The sequence below is a fragment of the Lucilia cuprina genome, chromosome 4 (assembly GCF_022045245.1).
Source record: "Lucilia cuprina isolate Lc7/37 chromosome 4, ASM2204524v1, whole genome shotgun sequence".
Taxonomy (NCBI): domain Eukaryota; kingdom Metazoa; phylum Arthropoda; class Insecta; order Diptera; family Calliphoridae; genus Lucilia; species Lucilia cuprina.
This window is the reverse complement of record NC_060952.1, coordinates 55,031,392-55,050,261: the sequence shown is the minus strand read 5'-3', so window position 1 is coordinate 55,050,261 and position 18,870 is coordinate 55,031,392. Positions and strand designations below refer to the sequence as shown.

The window sequence follows — 18,870 nt, the reverse complement described above, 5'->3', positions numbered from 1 at the left end:
TGCTACCTGTGTAGAACGAAAAAGACCGAAAAGTCCCTTTATTATTAATTTCATGTTTCGATTTCAATATCAAAGAAATCTCAAAAAGTGCCAGATGAAGTATGCAAAAGTACCAAAAAATATCACTTGGCACCGGGGTTCCAAATAACACCTCATTAGCATATTTAGTGTTTCTAAATCTAAAAATTTTATCTAAATTGGATCATTGTGTTTGAATAAAATCAAATTTCTCGTTTTTACCCCTTTTGGTACTTTTTTCTCTCCATTAACGAAATAAAAATTCTATTCCAAAATGTTGCAACATCGTAGTGGGAGTCCGCTTATTTTTAGCCCGTATTTATATGTATAAGTTAATAAAGCAAAATCAAAGTTTTATGAAAAAAGTACCAAAAATAGGAAAAATTTTCACCCCTTTAACATCCGAATAACCAAAAAGTACTAAATTTTTATTTTTTCGTCAAGTTATGAAGGAGTCAAAAATATTGTTTGAATGTTCACTGGTTGAAAAGATACATAGAGTGCAAAAAAAGTTCCAAAATACAGTTTTTACCCGTTTATTCCCTAAAGGGACCGAAATTGAAAAAAGTACCAGAAACCTGTCCGCTTATTTTTTAAATGGTTTTTTTCTAGTTTATGAGATATGAGGTTACCGAATTTACCCATTTTTCCAAAAATCCCGTCTTAGTGGATCTATTTGGTGGGAGACCAACCCCCTGTCCAATTTTCAGCTCTTAAGCTTTAACCGTTTAGGCTGTTCGATGATGAATCAGTCAGTCAGTAACGTTAGAATTTTATATATATATATAGATATTTGGAAATATATTATCCTTGAAAATTTTGGTTTGAAATTTAATTTTAAAATTATTTTAAAAATTATATCTCTTAATACCACACTTGCGAGTTAGATCGTTTTGTAATACAAGTAAGCGTTTCTCTTTTAGTTATAAAAACATAGAGTTACTACTTGTCGATAATTTAATAAGCAGTTTTTAATAAATGTCGCTCGCAAGTAAGACTGCAGACGGTCGATTACAAACCGCTATCGGATGGTTATCGGTAGAGATACAATTTAAAAACCAGAAACTTTTAATAAACTTGTTTATAATTCCATCGATTACACAACGACTCATTCTTGGTATCGACTTTTAGAATGCTTTTAAATTGATTTCGAATATTGTTGAATCCTTAGATATTTTAGATAATACTTTATCTGAAGTGAAGTCCGTAGATAGTCATAATTCTGAAATCTCATCAGAAGAATCTGAATTTCCACTACCTCCTGGACAACACCAAAGGCTTGTCCAGGAGGCTTTGAAAATGAGGCTATTATTGCCTTATTTCCAAATTTTGAATAGCAAGGGCTAGGGAGAACCAGCTTAATTAAGCACCATATCGACGTAAGAGAATCCAAGCCGATAAAATAAAGGTTCTATCCAGTTTCTCCTGCTGTGGAGAAACTGATGTTTGCTGAAATCGATCGGATGTTGTCTTTAAGGGTAATTGAGCCCTCTCAGTCCCCATGGAGTTCTCCCATGGGGTTTGGTACTGAAACTAAACAAGGTCCGATTTAGCCTCGACGCAAGGAAATTAAACTTTGTCACGAAAAAAGACGCCTATTCGCTGCCATCTATAGAGGGGCTTTTTGCTCGGCTTCACCGTAATGACCTTCGGGCTTTGTAATGCGCTTTGGGCAATGGGTCGTTTAATAGACGAACTAATTCCTTCGGACCTGCGTAATTCCGTTTTTGGGTATTTAGATGATCTGATAATCGTATCCGAGGACTTTTCCTAACATATTTCAATTCTAATTCGTCTAGCAGAACGATTTCGATATGCAAACTTAAATTTAAACATCTCCAAAAGCAAATTTTGTGTTACGCGTGTGCAATACTTAGGCTTCATTAGTGGCATGGTGGCATTTCGACAGATCCTGAGAAGGTAAGTACCATCGTTAACTGGCTAATTCCTAAAACTAGTCGTCAAGTTCATGGATTTTTGGGTCTTGCGGGCTGGTGCAGGAGGTTCGTGGAAAACTTTTGCAGTGTTGTCTTTCCTATAACTGAGACTCTGTCTAATAAAAAGAACTTTTGTTGGGCACCTGAGGCGAAAGAAGCATTTATAACAATAAAAAAGAACTCATTACAACAGCTCCAGAATAAGTAATCCTGATTTTACAAAAAAATTATTTTTACATTGCGATGCCAGCGATTATGGCTAGGAGCAGTGTTGGTACAACTCGACGAAGAAGACCAGGAAAGACCAGTTGAGCAAGAAGCTCAACACAGCCCAAAGAAATTACAGCGTAACTGAAAGAGAGTGCTTGGCCGCAGTTGAGGCCATAAATCGTATTCGAAGTGGTTACAGACTATTCGAGTCTTGTCTGGCTTCTGAGACAACCCGACTTAAAAGGAAGACTAGCAAGATAGGTGTTTAAACTTCAAGCATTTAAATTTACAATAAGCCACCGGAAAGGCAAGGAAAATGTAGTTCCTGATGCATTGTCACAACGTTTCAATGGCGAAGTATCTGAACTTAATCTTATTGACCGGAAATACATCTTGAATCACCACATTTTATGGATCATGAATACCAAAACCTAAAGAAGAAAATAGCAGCCGAACAAAGCAAATATCCCGTTTTAAAGGTACTGGATAAAGTTATAGCTGGAAACTGTGGGTTCCTGAAAAATTGAGAATTAGTGTTATTCAAAGGGATCATGATGTTCCAATAAATTCACACGCTGTTATGGTCAAGACAATCCATCTAATTAGAAGAAATTTCTATTGGCCAGGGCACAGTGGGGCGTGAGCGTAGCCAAGGAGTATTCGAGTTTAAGTTTTGAAGATGAACCCGGCAGATGCCCCAGGGACGGTGCTGTGGCGGCTCAAAGTAAGGTACCTACGACATGTAAAATTTTTAAACTCGTGCCATTTTTTGTTTTTCACCCAAATACAAAGATTTTTATATTTTATGAAATTTTCTTGAAAAAACTTAATGTTAGTTAGACAAAAAAATTTCCAATAATATACAAAAAATTTCAGATCAATATCATTTACAGATCCAAAAATATACGTTTTTTAATTTAAAAATTCAAAAAATTTTAGATTTTTGCCGTTTTTTTTGCCAAAAATGTGTCTTAACTCTTTTATAAATTAAATAAAATTTTCTTAAGGCACATATAACAATTTTATAGTTTTCTAAAAGGTATCTTTACGCAGAACGCTTTGGCGTAAAAAACTTGTCCTATTTTTTGAAAATGTTGCCACTGAGTCCTTCCGAATATGACCTATTTTTTATCAAAACTTCAACTTTGGGAGACATGTTCTAAAATCCCAAAGCTGGGATCAGAAAACTGAAAGCAGTTTTGGAAACCTCAATATGTTTTCCATTTACTCCAAAAGTATTTTCCCAGCCCTAAAGAAATGTGGACCCTATGGGCAAAAAAGTAAAAAATCCCATTTTTGGGATTTTCATTCCTATTTTTGGGAGTTGCGGGATGCCCTTTGACTTTTTCAATTTTTCATATATAACATATTTGTTTCATTTCTAAAACTATGATTTATATCAAAATTTTAATAGGGTCGCAGATAGCTACAACAATTTAATCCATATGTATCCCTTAATATCATTTTTTAGTTAGATATGGAAATTCTCGAACCTTTACAAAAAAGCCAATATCTCAATTACATTCAAAAATATGTTTACTTAAACCTGTGTCCTTTAATTTCATCATTTTCATATTTTAGTATTAAGTATGACAGAACATACATTTGGTGTTGAATAAAATATTTGGACAATTTTTAAAAATTATTTAGTTAATTATTTTATTATAGACTATAACATTGTATATACAATAAAAAAATTATAATTTTATTATGAGCCACGCACAACAACACCTAAATCACCCCACACAAACCACCTTTCCCGCCCACCGAAATATAAAACACAATTTAATACAATATCATCAGATAGTATAATTGCTTGTTTATTTGAACTGTTTATCTTAAACATAATACAATTAATTCTTACAACCTACTTATATAGTTAATTCCTAACACTATTTATTTTCTATAAAATAATCTGTCATATCGGTATACATATCCAGAATGTAATATAAGTCCTTTAAATGATGATAGAGTTTCATAACAAATACATCTTTTTCTCATAGTTGAAAGAACAGGATCAGAAGATAGAAGTAAACTATTAAAAATATCTTCATTCTGTGATTGCCTGGAGCATTTTCTTGAGCTGAATAGTTGAACATGCTTAAAATCTCGATTCCTCGCTTCCTGGGCTTCTTTTGTTAACTCTCCAAGTGGAAGAATATTTGATTCAATTATTATTTGACCATGACACAATACTTTGTGCACTGTTGGTGTTAGTTCCCTCCATGGATACAGAGATACAAGTAATTTAGAAATTTCAGATGTAGATTCCCCAAATCGATTTCCATTAATTGTATGTTTACTATTCAGAGCTATTAAAATAGTGTTAACTTTTCGAAACAACTCCTTGTAGATTCAAGTTATTTTTGAAGTAATTTCAAAATCACGAAAAAACCTTCTTGCCGTATTACCGTCATTTGTACTACCGCAACTTGGAAGTGGTTTGTCGATGTTTAATCCCATCTGAACTTTAAATTCTTCTTGGATTCTGCTTTTTTCCGCAGCTCTCAGTGCTTTCAATTCTTCATTATTTTTTGTTGATTTAGTAAGATTCTCTGGCACACTTCTATATTCGAGGTCGTATGCTATGTGTAAAAAGTAATCCAAAAATCGTATTCTGGCATGAAGTGGTGAAATTCCGAAAGACAGGACTTCTTCATTAATACTTGCTTTTGTTTATATTTGAGAATTGCGACTTTTTCTCATTACATATTGAGCATCTCTAGAAGGAAGAAGTTTCTGTTATGGCATTGCTGACCTTTCCATCAATCATTGTTAAGCTTAGCTGATATGATACGTTAATAGAGAATTCCTTTATTTTTATGCAAATGGGCTCCAGTGCATTTATTTCATCTTTTAAATATTCCACTAAATCTTTAGTTGTTTTCTTTGACTCCTTTATATATGGCACTAATGATGACATAAATACACTTTTGTAGTCTGCTAATGTCCGACTTCCACAAGCTTGTTTGTATTCTGGAAGTGCATCCGTCACATCCCCACTTACACATTAAGACAACATCACAGTTATGAATTTTACTTAGTTGGTCTTCTAAAAAGTCTGATACAATTCTTGATGCTGTGTTTTTAAACATAGATGATTTATCAATACAAGCTTCCACATAATTAACAGCAATAGGTGATGGTAGGATAGTTTGTTTTTTTCCTGGATCGCCTTGTATGATGGTAATATATTGTGTCCTTTTTCATGCAGAGTTTTCCTTAATATTTGGTACTTATTTCGACTGAGACCCAGTTCCAACATAAGCGCTATTGCTTCCTCTTCTGTAAAATTTGATTGTGATGTTGGAGTTGGTATACTTTCCACAATTCGCTTAAATCGTTTTGGTGATGCATTAGGAAGAATAGTTGCAATACGTACGGCATCCATAGGTTCGTTTTCCTTTTTCAGCATTTCGTTAAATGTATCAGCAATTTCCTCATTTGAGATTGAAAAAAGTTTTTGTGTGACCCTCTTTTTTTGACCTTGAACATAAGTCTTCGTATGACTAGCAAGGCGCTCCTGTTGATGTGTTGTATGTTGAGATTTCCGTAGTAGTTTCCATCCAACTACTTTAATCGACATTTCTTTTGATTTCCATCCACAGACCTACTTTTTACATCAAAAAGTTTTAAAAAGTTTTCAATTTTCGATATGCCTGTTTTGTCTACTTTTCTACTATATGTAGTTTTTATATAATTTGAAATGTCTTCAATTCTTTCTGGCCCTTTCGAAGATACACTGCATAAAGCGGAACACAACTCTTCGTACTTTAATGTAATCTTCATTGTAGATTTATTAAATATGGTACTTAAAATCTGAGAAGTTTACTTATATACCAATTCTTGTCATTTCCGATACAGGTATTCCAAAGTAAAAAATTACGAATTGTCTACCTTTTAACATTTAGGACTATATTACTATAACATGTAATTCAGTCATTGATATTTCTTATTAGCGAATGAATCGAAATTATCATTACCTGTATATTTTTACCTACATGATCATAAAAGAAACAGAACGAAATGATCTGTCGAAAAATTTTAGGTAAAAAATAGTTATAAATTTCTGAAAATTTAAGCATAATAGGACCTTTCAATTATAAGGATAAGCAAACAAATAGAAAATAGGTAAATATAAGATTTAAATATATTCTGTCATACTTTATACTAAAATATGAAAAATATGAAATTAAAGGATACAGGTTTAAATGAACATATTTTTGAATGTAATTGAGATATTGGCTTGGAAATTTTTGTAAAGAATCGAGAATTTCCAAATGATATTAAGGGATAAATATGGACTAAATTGCTGTAGATATCTGCGACCCTATTAAAATTTTGATATAAATCATAGTTTTAGAAATGAAACAAATATGTAATATATGACAAAATCTTTATTTATGAACAAAACTCAATGAAATTTTCAACGCTTGTTAAATTTTTCATTTCAAATAAGAAAATGCAAAAAATTGAAAAGGTCAAAGGCATCCCGCAATTCCCAAAAATAGGAATGAAAATCCCAAAAATGGGATTTTTTACTTTTTTGCCCATAGGGTCCACATTTCTTTCAGGGCTGGGAAAATACTTTTGGAGTAAATAGAAAACATATTGAGGTTTCCAAAACTGTTTTCAGTTTTCTAATCCCAGCTTTGGAATTTTAGAACATGTCGCCCAAATTTGAAGTTTTGATAAAAAATAGATCATATTCGGAAAGACGCAGTGGCAATTTTAAAAAAAAAAAAAAATGGGCCAAGTTTTTGACGCCAAATTCCATTCTGCCCCACTGTGACGTGTGTAAAACGACAAAAGCGCCCAATGTCATTCTTCGACCTGAAATGGGTAAATAGGCCGTCTCTTTACGACCATTCCAAAGACTGTATATTTGTAAATCCGGAAATATTGGATTGATAATAATACTTGATGACATGTCCAAATTTCATTGGTTATTTACAATGAAAAAATTTACCTCCAATCTTATTATTGACATTTTACGGAAACAAATCTTTCATGTTTACGGCGTTCCGGAAGTCATCGTAAGTGACAACGGTTCTCAATTCCGTGCTAATGATTTTAATGCATTTTTAAACAGTTTTGGAATAGAACACATTTATACTGCTGTTTAATCTCCACAAAGTAATGCTTCTTAAAGGGTAAATAGATCTATCATATCGGAATAAGGGCTTACTTAAAACATGATTATCGTTTATGGGATCAAAATTTATCGGAAATCAGTTGTGTTTTAAGAAATTCGTACCACCAACTATACACTGTTCACCCTACCATGCCATCTTCGGTTTTGATATGATTAACCATTCTAGTTCCTATACCCTGCTGAAAACCCCTGCTGACGAACCTTCTTACCATTTATCGCGTGATGACAATCTTGAACTTATTCGCACCGATGTCCGTAAACATATTAAAGACGCCTATGAAGTTAGTAGAAAACAATATAATCTTCGCTCCAAAACTGTTAGTTTTAAAATTTGTCAAGAGGTTTACCGAAGAAGTTTTGTCCAAAGCAATGCTGATAAGGGCTTTAATGCAAAATTGTCTTCATTATTTATCAAATATCGAATTAGGCAGACGCTAGGATCACATTATTATCTCTTAGAAGATCTTTAAGGTCGAATTGTTGGCACATGTTATTCTAAGGACATTCGTCAGTAAACCGTCCTTTTTCTATCCAATAATGTGGTGAAAATCACCATTATTGTCTAGTTTTGTAATGAACGGTTTTTTATAAAGTATTATCGCTATATTTAAATATATATTTAACCAAATGATGTGAAAACTTTTTGCTCACACTGTAAAATAATTGAACATTTTGCAAATACAAAATTTTCTTCAAACTAGGCTTTATTTTTAAGGGTTACCCTAATAAGCTAAAACCTTTGAAATATGTGAATATAATAATGAAAAATATCAAAATTAATTCTCCAATATATTTCAAATTTAAAAATAGGCTCGAGATAAGCGCACGTGTACATACTTTGCAGAACTTAATTATTAAATAATTTAATTAATTTTTGCAAAAATCCATAAATTTTTGTTCGGTGTATTTCATTGACATGTAACATAAACTTCTGACATAAAATATGCAACTCTGCTTTACTGATTATACAAATTCCCATCTGGCAATGTCATAATGTGGGTCTTCCAATTTTCCTTTAACCTATTTTTATACCCTTCACCTTCGTGAGAAGGGTATATATAAGTTTGTCATTCCGTTTGTAATTTCTATAATATAATTTTCCGACCCCATAAAGTATATATATTCTGGATCATAGACAACGGAGTCGATTAAGCCATGTCCGCCTGTCTGTCGGTATGTCTGTCCGTCGGTCTGTCTGTATGTTTGTTGAAATCAGTTTTTAGAGTACCCCAGATATCGGCGAGATCCGAATTTTCAATAATTCTGTTAGACATGCTTTCGAGAAGATCGCTATTTAAAATCAGCAAAATCGGTCCATAAATAACGGAGATATAAGCAAAAATCCGAGACAACCCCTGAAAATTTCATCAAAAATTGAGTTTTTTATTCATGCTCAAACAGAAATTGCAAAAAACAAAAACAAAATATACAATCATACGGTAAATTTTGTTATTGTACTCTTGTTTATAAAAACAAGGCAGAGCGTGAGCAGCAGAGCAAGAGTAGCAGAGCGAGAGCAGCACTAGTGTGTTGTTATTGGCTAGAAACGTGAAATTAAGTATGTGGAGCATGGTTTAAGTTAGAAACCATAAAAGGGAACTTTTTGGTACTTTTTTGTTTTTAAAAGGTACTTTTGAAATTTTTTCTAATATTGAACCTAGAAATATGAAACTAAATACGTAGAGTCTGAATTAGGTGAGAATTTCAAAAGGTACTTTTGGAATATTTTATAATATTGAACCAAGGGACTCATGTCCCTTATGTCCCTCATGTCCCTTGAAATTAGATGAGAACCCATAAAAGGTGCTTTTTCGTTTTCCAAAAGGTACTTTTTGTGTTTTCTGTAATAATGAACTTAGAAACATGAAATTAAGTATGTAGAGTTTGGATGAGACGAGAACACATCAAAGGGGATTTTTTGGTACTTTTTCGTTCTACAAAAGGTACTTGAAATTTAGCATGTAGGGCCTTGCCAAGGTAAGAACCTATAAAAAGGGATACTTTTTCAGTACTTTTTGAATTTTTTATAATATTAAACCTAGAAATATGAAATTAAGTATGTGGAGTCGCAATTAGATGAGAACCGGAAGAAAAAGAATTTAAGCATGTTGAGTCCGAAGAAAGTGGCCATGGCGAAGGGTACATAAGATTCGGCACAGCCGAATATAAAACTCTTACATGTTTTTTTAATCTTTTTCTGTTACATATATATATATTCTTTAAGCTTGTTTTAAAGAAGAATTTTGTCATCCAGATCATTCGGTTTGTAACCATTGAACAGTTTGGTCAAACAATAACAATAATTACAAAAAGTAAAAACTTAAAAAAAAATAATTTTGTTTTAAAAAAGGAAAAAAATACTTTAAATCCTAACAGAAATAAAAGGAAAAGTAATTTAAAAAAAAAACAGACTATTGGCTGTAATATTTAATGACAAGTGGGGATTTTGGTCAAAGTGTTAAAAAAGAGACATAATTAAGTAAATTTTTCATTATAAATTTTTCCTTAAAGTTTATTGCAAAATGAAAGAAAGAAACTTCCTTGGTTAATCGCCGCCAGAATTAGAAGAAAAAATAGTGAACCATTAAATTTAATTTATTAATTTGGATCAGAACTGCAGGAATATAAACGAAATTCTAAAAAAAAACCCAAAATCCCTCCATGAAAAGTGTCAACTTCCAGGATAATTGGGAGAAATGGAAGACCAATAAATCATCATTTACCAGTAAACCCTCTATGGGAAAGGAGTTCTCCTCCTAAAACGAACAAACATCCTACACCAACTCCAAATTTATCCTCCAGTTACCGGATAAATCCTTGGGAGTTTTAATACCCTACAAAACTTTAGTGGGGCGGGTATATTGGGTTTGTGCTGATGTTTGTAACGCGCTATAATATTGGTCCTATACCCTCCTTAAAGTATACCAATCGACTCAGAATCATTTTCTGAGTCTACAGGTCGAAATTTTGAAGATAATTCCATCAAATTTGGTACATGATATTGTATTGTCCCTGGGACGAACCCTATTAAAAATGGTTAAGATCGGTCCAATATTTAACCTGGTCCTATAAAACTGTACCCCCGAATAGGGCTTATAAATATTGTAATTAAACTACAAAAAGTAAAAAATTTTACCAGCAAATTAAAAAAATAATCTTAAAAAATTTGTATAACTGGGTGAGCTTATTTCAGAAAAAAAGCCTACGTCACACTGTTCATCGAGATTCGAAGGCCTTCGTGAACTTCGACACAACAATAAACTGGTGAGTGTATTTTTTATTTTCATTATTTTTTGTTTTCATTTTATTATTTTTTTATCATCAGTTTTTCTTTTATTAAGTTTTTTTTTATTTCATTATTATTTTCAAAATTTTGTTAATTTTTTTCTTTTCATTTTTGTTATAATTTTGTTTAAATATGTAAATTTCAAATACTAATTTTGTTTATCTTTTTTTTTAATTCTTAAATTTAATAATTATTTTTTTGGAAGTTTTTTTTATAATTATGGTTTTAGTTTCATTTTTATTTGTGTTATTTATTATTTCAAATTTTCAAACAAAAGAAAACAAAAAAGAAGTTATAGTCGGGCGAGGCCGACCATATAATACCCTACACCTGTATACGAATACAATGTGATTTAGTTTTAATAATAAAGCATTTAAGTTGAATTGTACCTTGCCTCGGATATACTTAAGCCATTTATTGTTTAATAAAACTGTGGATATTTAATTAAAATTTCAGTGCTTTTTAAAGGGGCTAGGATCAAATGAGGCCCTATAATTATATAGTTTATGATTTTCATCAAGGCTAGTATAAAACTTGGTTTTGCAGTTTTTGTCGAGATATGTTAACCATTTTCAATAGGCCTCGTCTACGGTGCCGTAGACGATTAAGTGCCAAATTTTATTGAATTATCTTCAAAATTGCGACCTGTAGTTTGATAACAAGGTTTACAAACTCTATTCGGGGGTTCAGTTGTATGGGGGCTAGTTGAAATTATGAACCGATGTCAACCGTTTTCAGTCTCTTCCGTAGACATTTTTAAAAGTTTCTCCTCCTACAAGAGAGCGTTAAGAGTTCTTGCATATGTTTTTCGATATATTCGGCGTTTTAAACCTTCGTTTGCTAATCAATCCAACAACTTAGCTAATCACAATTCTCAACTCAGTCAGCAGGAAGACAATGCTGCAAAGTCCAGATTAATCATGTTAGCTCAGAAAGAATTCTACCAGCGTGAAAATGATTTATTCTCTAAAATCATCCAATACCAAAAGACAGCTCTTTATTTACATTAAATCCATTTCTAGATTTCAAGGGTCTTTTAAGAGTCAATGGTCGCCTAGCCAATTCATTATCACCTTACAATGAGAATGTGTCGGATGATACAAACCGAACTTTATATCTCTCGTCTCAAACTCAAAGGTAAAAAACTAATAAGATATTGCAAATCTTGTATAATTTATAAGAAACAACCGTGCTCTCAAATTATGGCGGCTTTACCTACCGACCGCTGTACCCTGTCCTTCCCATTCAACATAACCGGAGTAGATTTTGCCGGTCTGTTTGAGCTTAAAAGTTCCAATTTACGAAGATCCTCGATCATCAAAGGATATGCATGCGTATTTGTATATTTTGCTGAAAAAGCGGTCCATTTAGAGCCCTGTTCCAGCCCTTCTGCAGCTGCGTTCAAAGCAACATTCGCCCGATTTGTTGGTCGCCGTGGTCTACCACAGAAACTAGTCTCGGACGATGGTAGAAATTTTGTCGGTTCGAATCGAGCTTTACGCAAGGAATTTACGACTTTTATAAACTCCGTTTAGCAAGACATTCCCAGGCTCCCCACGTGGTAAGCGGCGGTCAAAAACTATAAATTCCATCTAATTATTGAATTCTAGGCCCATATCCGCTCTCTCTGAAGACCCAGATGATCTTACCGCGATGACCCCAATACATTTTCTCCGTGGCGGTCCAATTATGGCTTTACCAGATCCAAATTATCACAATCTTTCCGTAATAAATCGATAAGAAAAATCAAAAGCGATTAACCAAAAACTTGCGATCGAATGGAAGCAAGAATACTTAAAACCACTTCATAAGATATAAGTGATATAAGGGAAGTTTTCCATGACTAATCTAAAAATAGGAGATTTTGTAGTGGTAATTGATGATCTTCCACCACCATGTGAATGGCGTTTAGGCAGAACAGCAAAAATACACAGCGGTTGCGATAATTAAGTTCGAGTAGTTGATGTTCGTACAAAAGGCGGTATCATCACTAAATTATGCTATCTGCCATATAATAACGTTCAAACTAGCGACTAATTCCTTAATAACATTTTTAATCCCACATTCCTATATCCTATCATAATCATTTTTTCCCATTTACATTCCCAATACTTTTTAAATCAACATTACTCATACGTTTCCTCCTTACAGCATGCGAGATCAATCACCAAAAGACCCAACAGGGCACCAGCGCCGACTCTGTGACCATTGCCACGCGCTACGGTTCTGCCGGCGTTTTTTGGCGATTGAGTCAGCAGAACAGATTGCGCTATGAATACTGCGTCGACTGTTTGGCCGAAACACTGCTCCAGAAGGCATGGTCCAAAATAGACTGGGTGAACGTCGACCACAATATTGTGTGGCAACACTTTTCAATTTGCAATAATAATTTAAAATAGTGGGAACTCCGTTCAAATTAGTGAATTTATTTTCCGAAATACATGTGTGATTCCAATTGTCGGATAAGATCGCATCATTAAAAAAGCTACTTAAACCATTACCATTTTCATAATATTTACATTTTGATCATATTTCACTTTCTTTGAATCAAATTTTTATTACCACTCTAATGTGAACAAAACAAAGTAAAAAATTCTAGGTACCTGCTTGTACTCATATGTACGTACATTGTACATACATACATATTTGCGAATCTATAAAAAAACAATAAGATCAATAAATAAGATCAATAAATTTATTATACTTTAGCGGTACACATTACAAAAATAAAAAAAAGGTTCATCTTCAGTTTCGTTAATTTTTTTTCTTATTATCTTTGTTGCCTATTAACTGTTTATATATACAGAATAAAATGTAAAATAAATTAAAGTTTATGCTTATTGAAATTTTTAATATTATTCAACATTGTGGTTTTGAGTTAACCAGTTGTAATCAAATTTGAATAAAGAAAATTATTTTTGAAATTTACAAATAAAAGTGTTGTTCTTTTTTTTGTCATAAGATCAAACCAATACAAGTCAATTAAAATACTGTAAGGACATAATTTGGCGACCGAGACAGGACTCAACGAAAATATTTGTGCTGTGTTCTACTATTTTAATTGCTGTTGATTTGGTAAATGATAGACGAAGGCAAAATGAAGAAGGAGGATACTGATGTTCCAGGTACCTCAGAATTAGCATCGCTCAAACAGGAGCGTGGTAATATGAAAAAAAATATTACCAATCTTCAAAAGAAAGTCGAAAAGGATGGTGACAGGGTAGATGCTACGATTCTAGAGTGTCGCTTAGAAATTCTAGAATCATACTTTAAGCAATTAAGTCACATCCAAGGTAAAATCGAACAACTATATCCGGCCGATACTACAAGAAGTGATAACGAGGATCTCTTCATCAACACAAAAGCAACAATTCTAGGCATTCTCAAGTCTCATCGTGGCTCTATATCAATGGACGTCAGCCACATTAGTACACCCATTGCTGGTACAACCAACTTTTCACGTCTTCCCTCATTAAAGTTGCCAAAATTTGATGGCAAATATGCAGAATATGAGCGTTTTATCACCACCTTTAATAATATGGTACACGAAAATTCTACGATTTCCAGTGTCGATAAATTTAATTATCTGCTGAATTGTTTGTCTGGCCAAGCTTTAGCTGTCGTGGAACCCTATCAAGTAACGGAGGACAATTATCCAAAGGCTTTAAACAGATTAAAAGAAAGGTACGATAATAAAGTATTAATATTTTTGGAACATATAAGTGCTTTGTTTAGTATTCCTAATATGGCGAAAAGTGATTGTGACTCGTTGCGAAAAATAATAGACACTGTTTCGGCTATTCGCGGATCATTGTTGTCTATTGGTTCAGAAATGGAAGTTCTTAATGGGGTTCTTATTCACATCGTATTATCCAAATTGGATTCTGACACTAAAATTAGCTACGACGAAAAATAAGATTTTAAATCTTTGCCAACTTGGGATTCGTTTTATGATATTTTAAGCAACCGCAGTCAATTCTTACAGAGCCATGCAAAAAAGATGGAAACACCAGACAAATCAAAGGGTGCTAAACCAAAGTCTAATTTTAATCGTACTTCGCATACTTTTGTTCATTCTAGTTTAAATTGTTCATACTGCAGTTCATCGGAACATAATATTACATCTTGCCCATCGTTTGGAGCACTTATGGTTTCAGAACGTTTTAAATATGTTAAAAGCAATAAGCATTGCTTTAATTGTCTCTATAAAGGTCATGGAGCTACGAAATGTCCTACACCGTCTCGGTGCAAGGTATGTAAGTTATCGCATCATACCCTGTTACACTTTTACAATAATCCCGATTATGGTCTTGCATTAACAAATAACCATAATCAACGAAGCCAAAATTCGGACTCGTCGGCAAACAATCAAGGTCAAGTAGAAAATAATATTACTCCTTCTGTATTAGTTACAAGGGCTGTAAAGAGGGCTCTCATTCCAACTGCTGTGGTGTTGATCAGAGATTCCTGTGGCGCATTTCAACCGGTTAGAGCTCTCCTGGATTCGTGTTCGGAAATCAATTTTATTACTGAGGAGACCGCTAAGAGGCTCAAGTTGAAATTCCAGCCATATGCTCAAGAAGTTTCTGGTATCGGCGAAGTGTGCACTAGAATTAAATCTTGCGTTGAAGCTACAATAAAATCTCGTCTTAATTCGTTTGAATGGTCATCAATTTTCGCAGTTACTAAGTCAATCTCGTCACAACAACCTGGTGAGTACATTGAAACATGTCAATGGGAAATTTTGAAGACATTGCACCTGGCCGATCCATTATTTTATAAACCACAGCGTATAGATTTGCTTATCAGCATAAAAGTATTCTTGAATTTATTAGTTGAAGGTCGAATTTCATTAGGAGACGGAAAGCCTACATTAAAAAACACTGTTTTTGGTTGGATAGTAGGCGGAAGTTTCACATCTCAGCCTAATGCAGCTCCACTCACATGTAATTTAGCAATTGGAAAATCCAACGACTCACTTGACTCGACATTAAAAAAATTTTGGGAGGTAGAAGATTTTGTCAACAAGCCTTCTAAGTTCACCGATGAAGAGGAAGCCTGTGAACAACATTTTATTGATAATGTTATTGTAAAACCCAACGGCAAAATTCAAGTTCGTTTACCTTTCAAGGGTTCACCTGATCTCCTTGGCAATTCATTCGAAATTGCTCGAAAGCGTTTTTTGTCAGTGGAAAGGCGTTTAGATCGCGACCCAGCCCTAAAATCGATGTACGTTCAGTTTATGGAAGAATACTCATCACTTGGACAAATGTCGCTGTATAACCGTCCATTACTTGGTTCGCATTTTGTTATTCCCCATCATTGCGTTCTTCGACCGCAAAGCACCACCACCAAACTCCGCGTCGTCTTTGATGGTTCTGCCCGAAGTTCGTCGAACGTTTCTTTAAACGATATTTTAATGGTTGGACCAACCATCCAACAGGACCTAATCACGACGCTTTTTTCATTTCGGCTTAATAAGTTCGCTCTTACAGCTGATATCTCCAAAATGTATCGGCAATTTGAAATTGATGAACGTGATCGCAATTATCAACTGATTTTGTGGAGAAGCAACAGAGAAGATACACAAAAAGTATTTCAACTTAACACTGTAACATACGGTTTGTCGTCGGCTCCATTTTTAGCTATTCGTAGTTTATTTTTCATTGCAGATAAATATAGCTCCTCATTTCCTCTGGGTTCTAAAGCTTTACGAGAAGATCTTTACGTAGATGACATACTTACTGGAGCAAATGATGTCAAAACCTTACTAGCAAAGAAGTCCGAGTTAATACAAATACTAAAATTTCACGGGCTCGAGTTGGCTAAATGGAGTAGCAATCGTGCAGAGATTACTTCAAATAGTGAGACCGAAGTTGAGATTAAGAGTTCAGAAGACGACGTTACAAAAACTTTAGGTATGTCTTGGAAAACAAAGCAGGATATATTTTGCTATCGCTTTGAGTTGCCCGATATCATTGAACCTACAAAAAGGTCAGTTTTATCTGTTGTTTCCAAAATCTATGACTTACTTGGAATTTTAAGCCCAGTTGTAATCCGATGCAAAATTATACTCCAAGAAATGTGGTTGCAGAATTTCGACTGGGACGACGTCATAAATGATCATCTAAAATCCCTTTGGTTGCAGATAAAAGAAGATCTTCCTTTTATAAAAGACATCGAAGTACCTCGATATGTGTTTACATCATTAGATGAGCGCGGTGAAATACACGGATTCGCCGATGCTTCCCAACGCGCGTATGGATGCTGCATTTACTTTCGAATATTGGTCGATGGCCGATACAAAACTAATTTATTAATTGCGAAGTCTAAGGTTGCGCCAATAAAGGCGCAATCTCTACCACGTCTTGAGTTGTGTGCTGCTGTATTGCTCAGTAAAACCTGGAATAAAATAAAATTAAAAATGGCAAAATTTGTATCGTCAACTTGGTTTTGGACTGATTCTAAAATTGTTCTTCAGTGGCTTAAACAGCACTCGTCGACATTAAATTGTTTTGTCGCTAACCGCATCTCCGATCTGCAAGATAACACACGAGATATCTATTGGAAACATGTACCATCAAAAGATAATCCTGCAGACATTGTATCACGCGGCTGTAGCGCTCAAGATTTACCTACAACAATGTGGTTCAACGGACCCAGTTTTCTTCAGCAGCATCATTCAACATGGCCCCAAACTGATGACCAAATTCAAACAGAAGTTTTGGAAAGAAGAAAAGTAGCAGTGTTTATATATACTGACGTTATGCCATCAATATTAGAAGAGATAATTGAAAAGAATTCATCTTATTATAAAATAATTAGTATAATATCTTATATTTTTCGCATATTTAACAGATGTCCAGTGAAACATACTTTAAAAGCCAATGATGTACTTCAGATTGATTCAATTGAGTTGAATCATACCTTCTGGCGTATAATTGCACATATTCAAGCAATACACTTTAAAGATGACATCAATGCCTTGTCTAAAGGAAGAAGCATAAATCCGTCATTGCAGAAATTAACCCCATTTCTACATACCACCAATTTGAGTAGAACCTCTGTTACAATTCTTCGTGTTGGCGGACGATTATCAAAGGCTCCTATACCCTATGACGCCAGGTTTCCAGCATTGGTTCCCAAAAATCATCGTTTCGTATTGCTGTATATTGAATACTTGCATCGCATTCATTTACATGCTGGACCCAAGGTTCTATTAGGAATAATACGCCACAATATATGGATTATAAACGCTAGAGATGTGGTACGAAAAGTCGTCCGTAGTTGCATACACTGTTTTCGTTATAAGCCCAAGTTAATGGAACAAATTATGGGCGATTTACCATCTGATCGACTGCGAGCTTCACGACCATTTTTGATAACAGGTGTGGATTTTTGTGGCCCATTTTTAACTACACATCGCAACCGTGGTAAGATACCCTACAAGACTTATATTGCAGTCTTTGTATGTTTCAGCTCAAAAGCAACACACCTGGAGTTGGTATCCGATCTCTCCACAAACAACTTTCTATTATGCTTAAAACGATTTGTTGGTCGAAGAGGAATACCCCAAAAAAATTATTGTGACAACGCTACAAATTTCGTTGGAGCTCGAAATAAACTTGCTGATCTTAAAAACTCGTTTTTTGAAGAAACCACCGTACATGACATCAAAACGTTTTCCACACAAAAGGGATTCCAATTTTGTTTTATTCCACCAAGAGCGCCCCATTTCGGGGGATTATGGGAGGCAGCTGTAAAGTCAGCCAAGACGTTACTCCTAAAAAATTTTAGCCAGCCTCTTCTTACTTTTGAAGAATTACAAACACTTGTAATAGAAGTAGAAGCAATTTTAAACTCACGGCCCATCGCACCGATGCCACAAGACCCCAACGATGGTGAAGCGTTAACACCTGGCCACCTATTAATTGGTTCAGCTTTAGTGGCACTTCCTGATGAAACTTTCGATATCAACAAACCAGGAGCTCTTACTCATTGGCAGCGTATTTCATTTTTTAAGCAACAATTCTGGACAGTGTGGTCCCGGGATTATCTCTTGTCGTTACAAGAACGTAGTAAATGGTTCAAGTCGGAACCCAACATTATTGAAGGTCAACTAGTTATAGTTCATGAAGAGAACACACCACCTCAGCAATGGCAGCTAGCTCGTGTTTCAAAGGCTTTTACTGGTGCGGACGGAAAGATTCGAGTTGTGGAGCTTAAATCAAAAAATGTATATTACCGTCGACCAATTCACAAGG

The 18,870-nt window shown here is 34.2% G+C and overlaps 2 protein-coding genes across 2 annotated transcripts; both read left to right on the top strand.

The window, feature by feature from the left end:
* The first annotated feature begins 13,703 nt into the window (after positions 1-13,703).
* On the top strand, positions 13,704-14,522 carry LOC111689329. Its single transcript, XM_023451801.2, has one exon. The coding sequence runs from the start codon at positions 13,704-13,706 to the stop codon at positions 14,520-14,522; it is 819 nt and encodes a 272-aa protein (XP_023307569.2).
* Positions 14,523-14,606: 84 nt separating this feature from the next.
* Positions 14,607-18,150, top strand: LOC124419208. The gene is made up of 3 exons (XM_046947822.1): positions 14,607-17,353; positions 17,465-18,039; positions 18,086-18,150. The coding sequence occupies exons 1-3, from the start codon at positions 14,607-14,609 to the stop codon at positions 18,148-18,150; spliced, it is 3,387 nt and encodes a 1,128-aa protein (XP_046803778.1).
* Positions 18,151-18,870: the final 720 nt, after the last annotated feature.

Coding starts and splice junctions, on each gene's coding strand:
- LOC111689329 (XM_023451801.2), top strand. CDS start 13,704: ATGAAGAAGGAGGATACTGATGTTCCAGGTACCTCAGAATTAGCATCG.
- LOC124419208 (XM_046947822.1), top strand. CDS start 14,607: ATGGAAACACCAGACAAATCAAAGGGTGCTAAACCAAAGTCTAATTTT. Junction 17,354..17,464: donor GAAAGAAGAAAAGTAGCAGT/GTTTATATATAC, acceptor CATATTTAACAG/ATGTCCAGTGAAACATACTT. Junction 18,040..18,085: donor AACTACACATCGCAACCGTG/GTAAGATACCCT, acceptor TGTATGTTTCAG/CTCAAAAGCAACACACCTGG.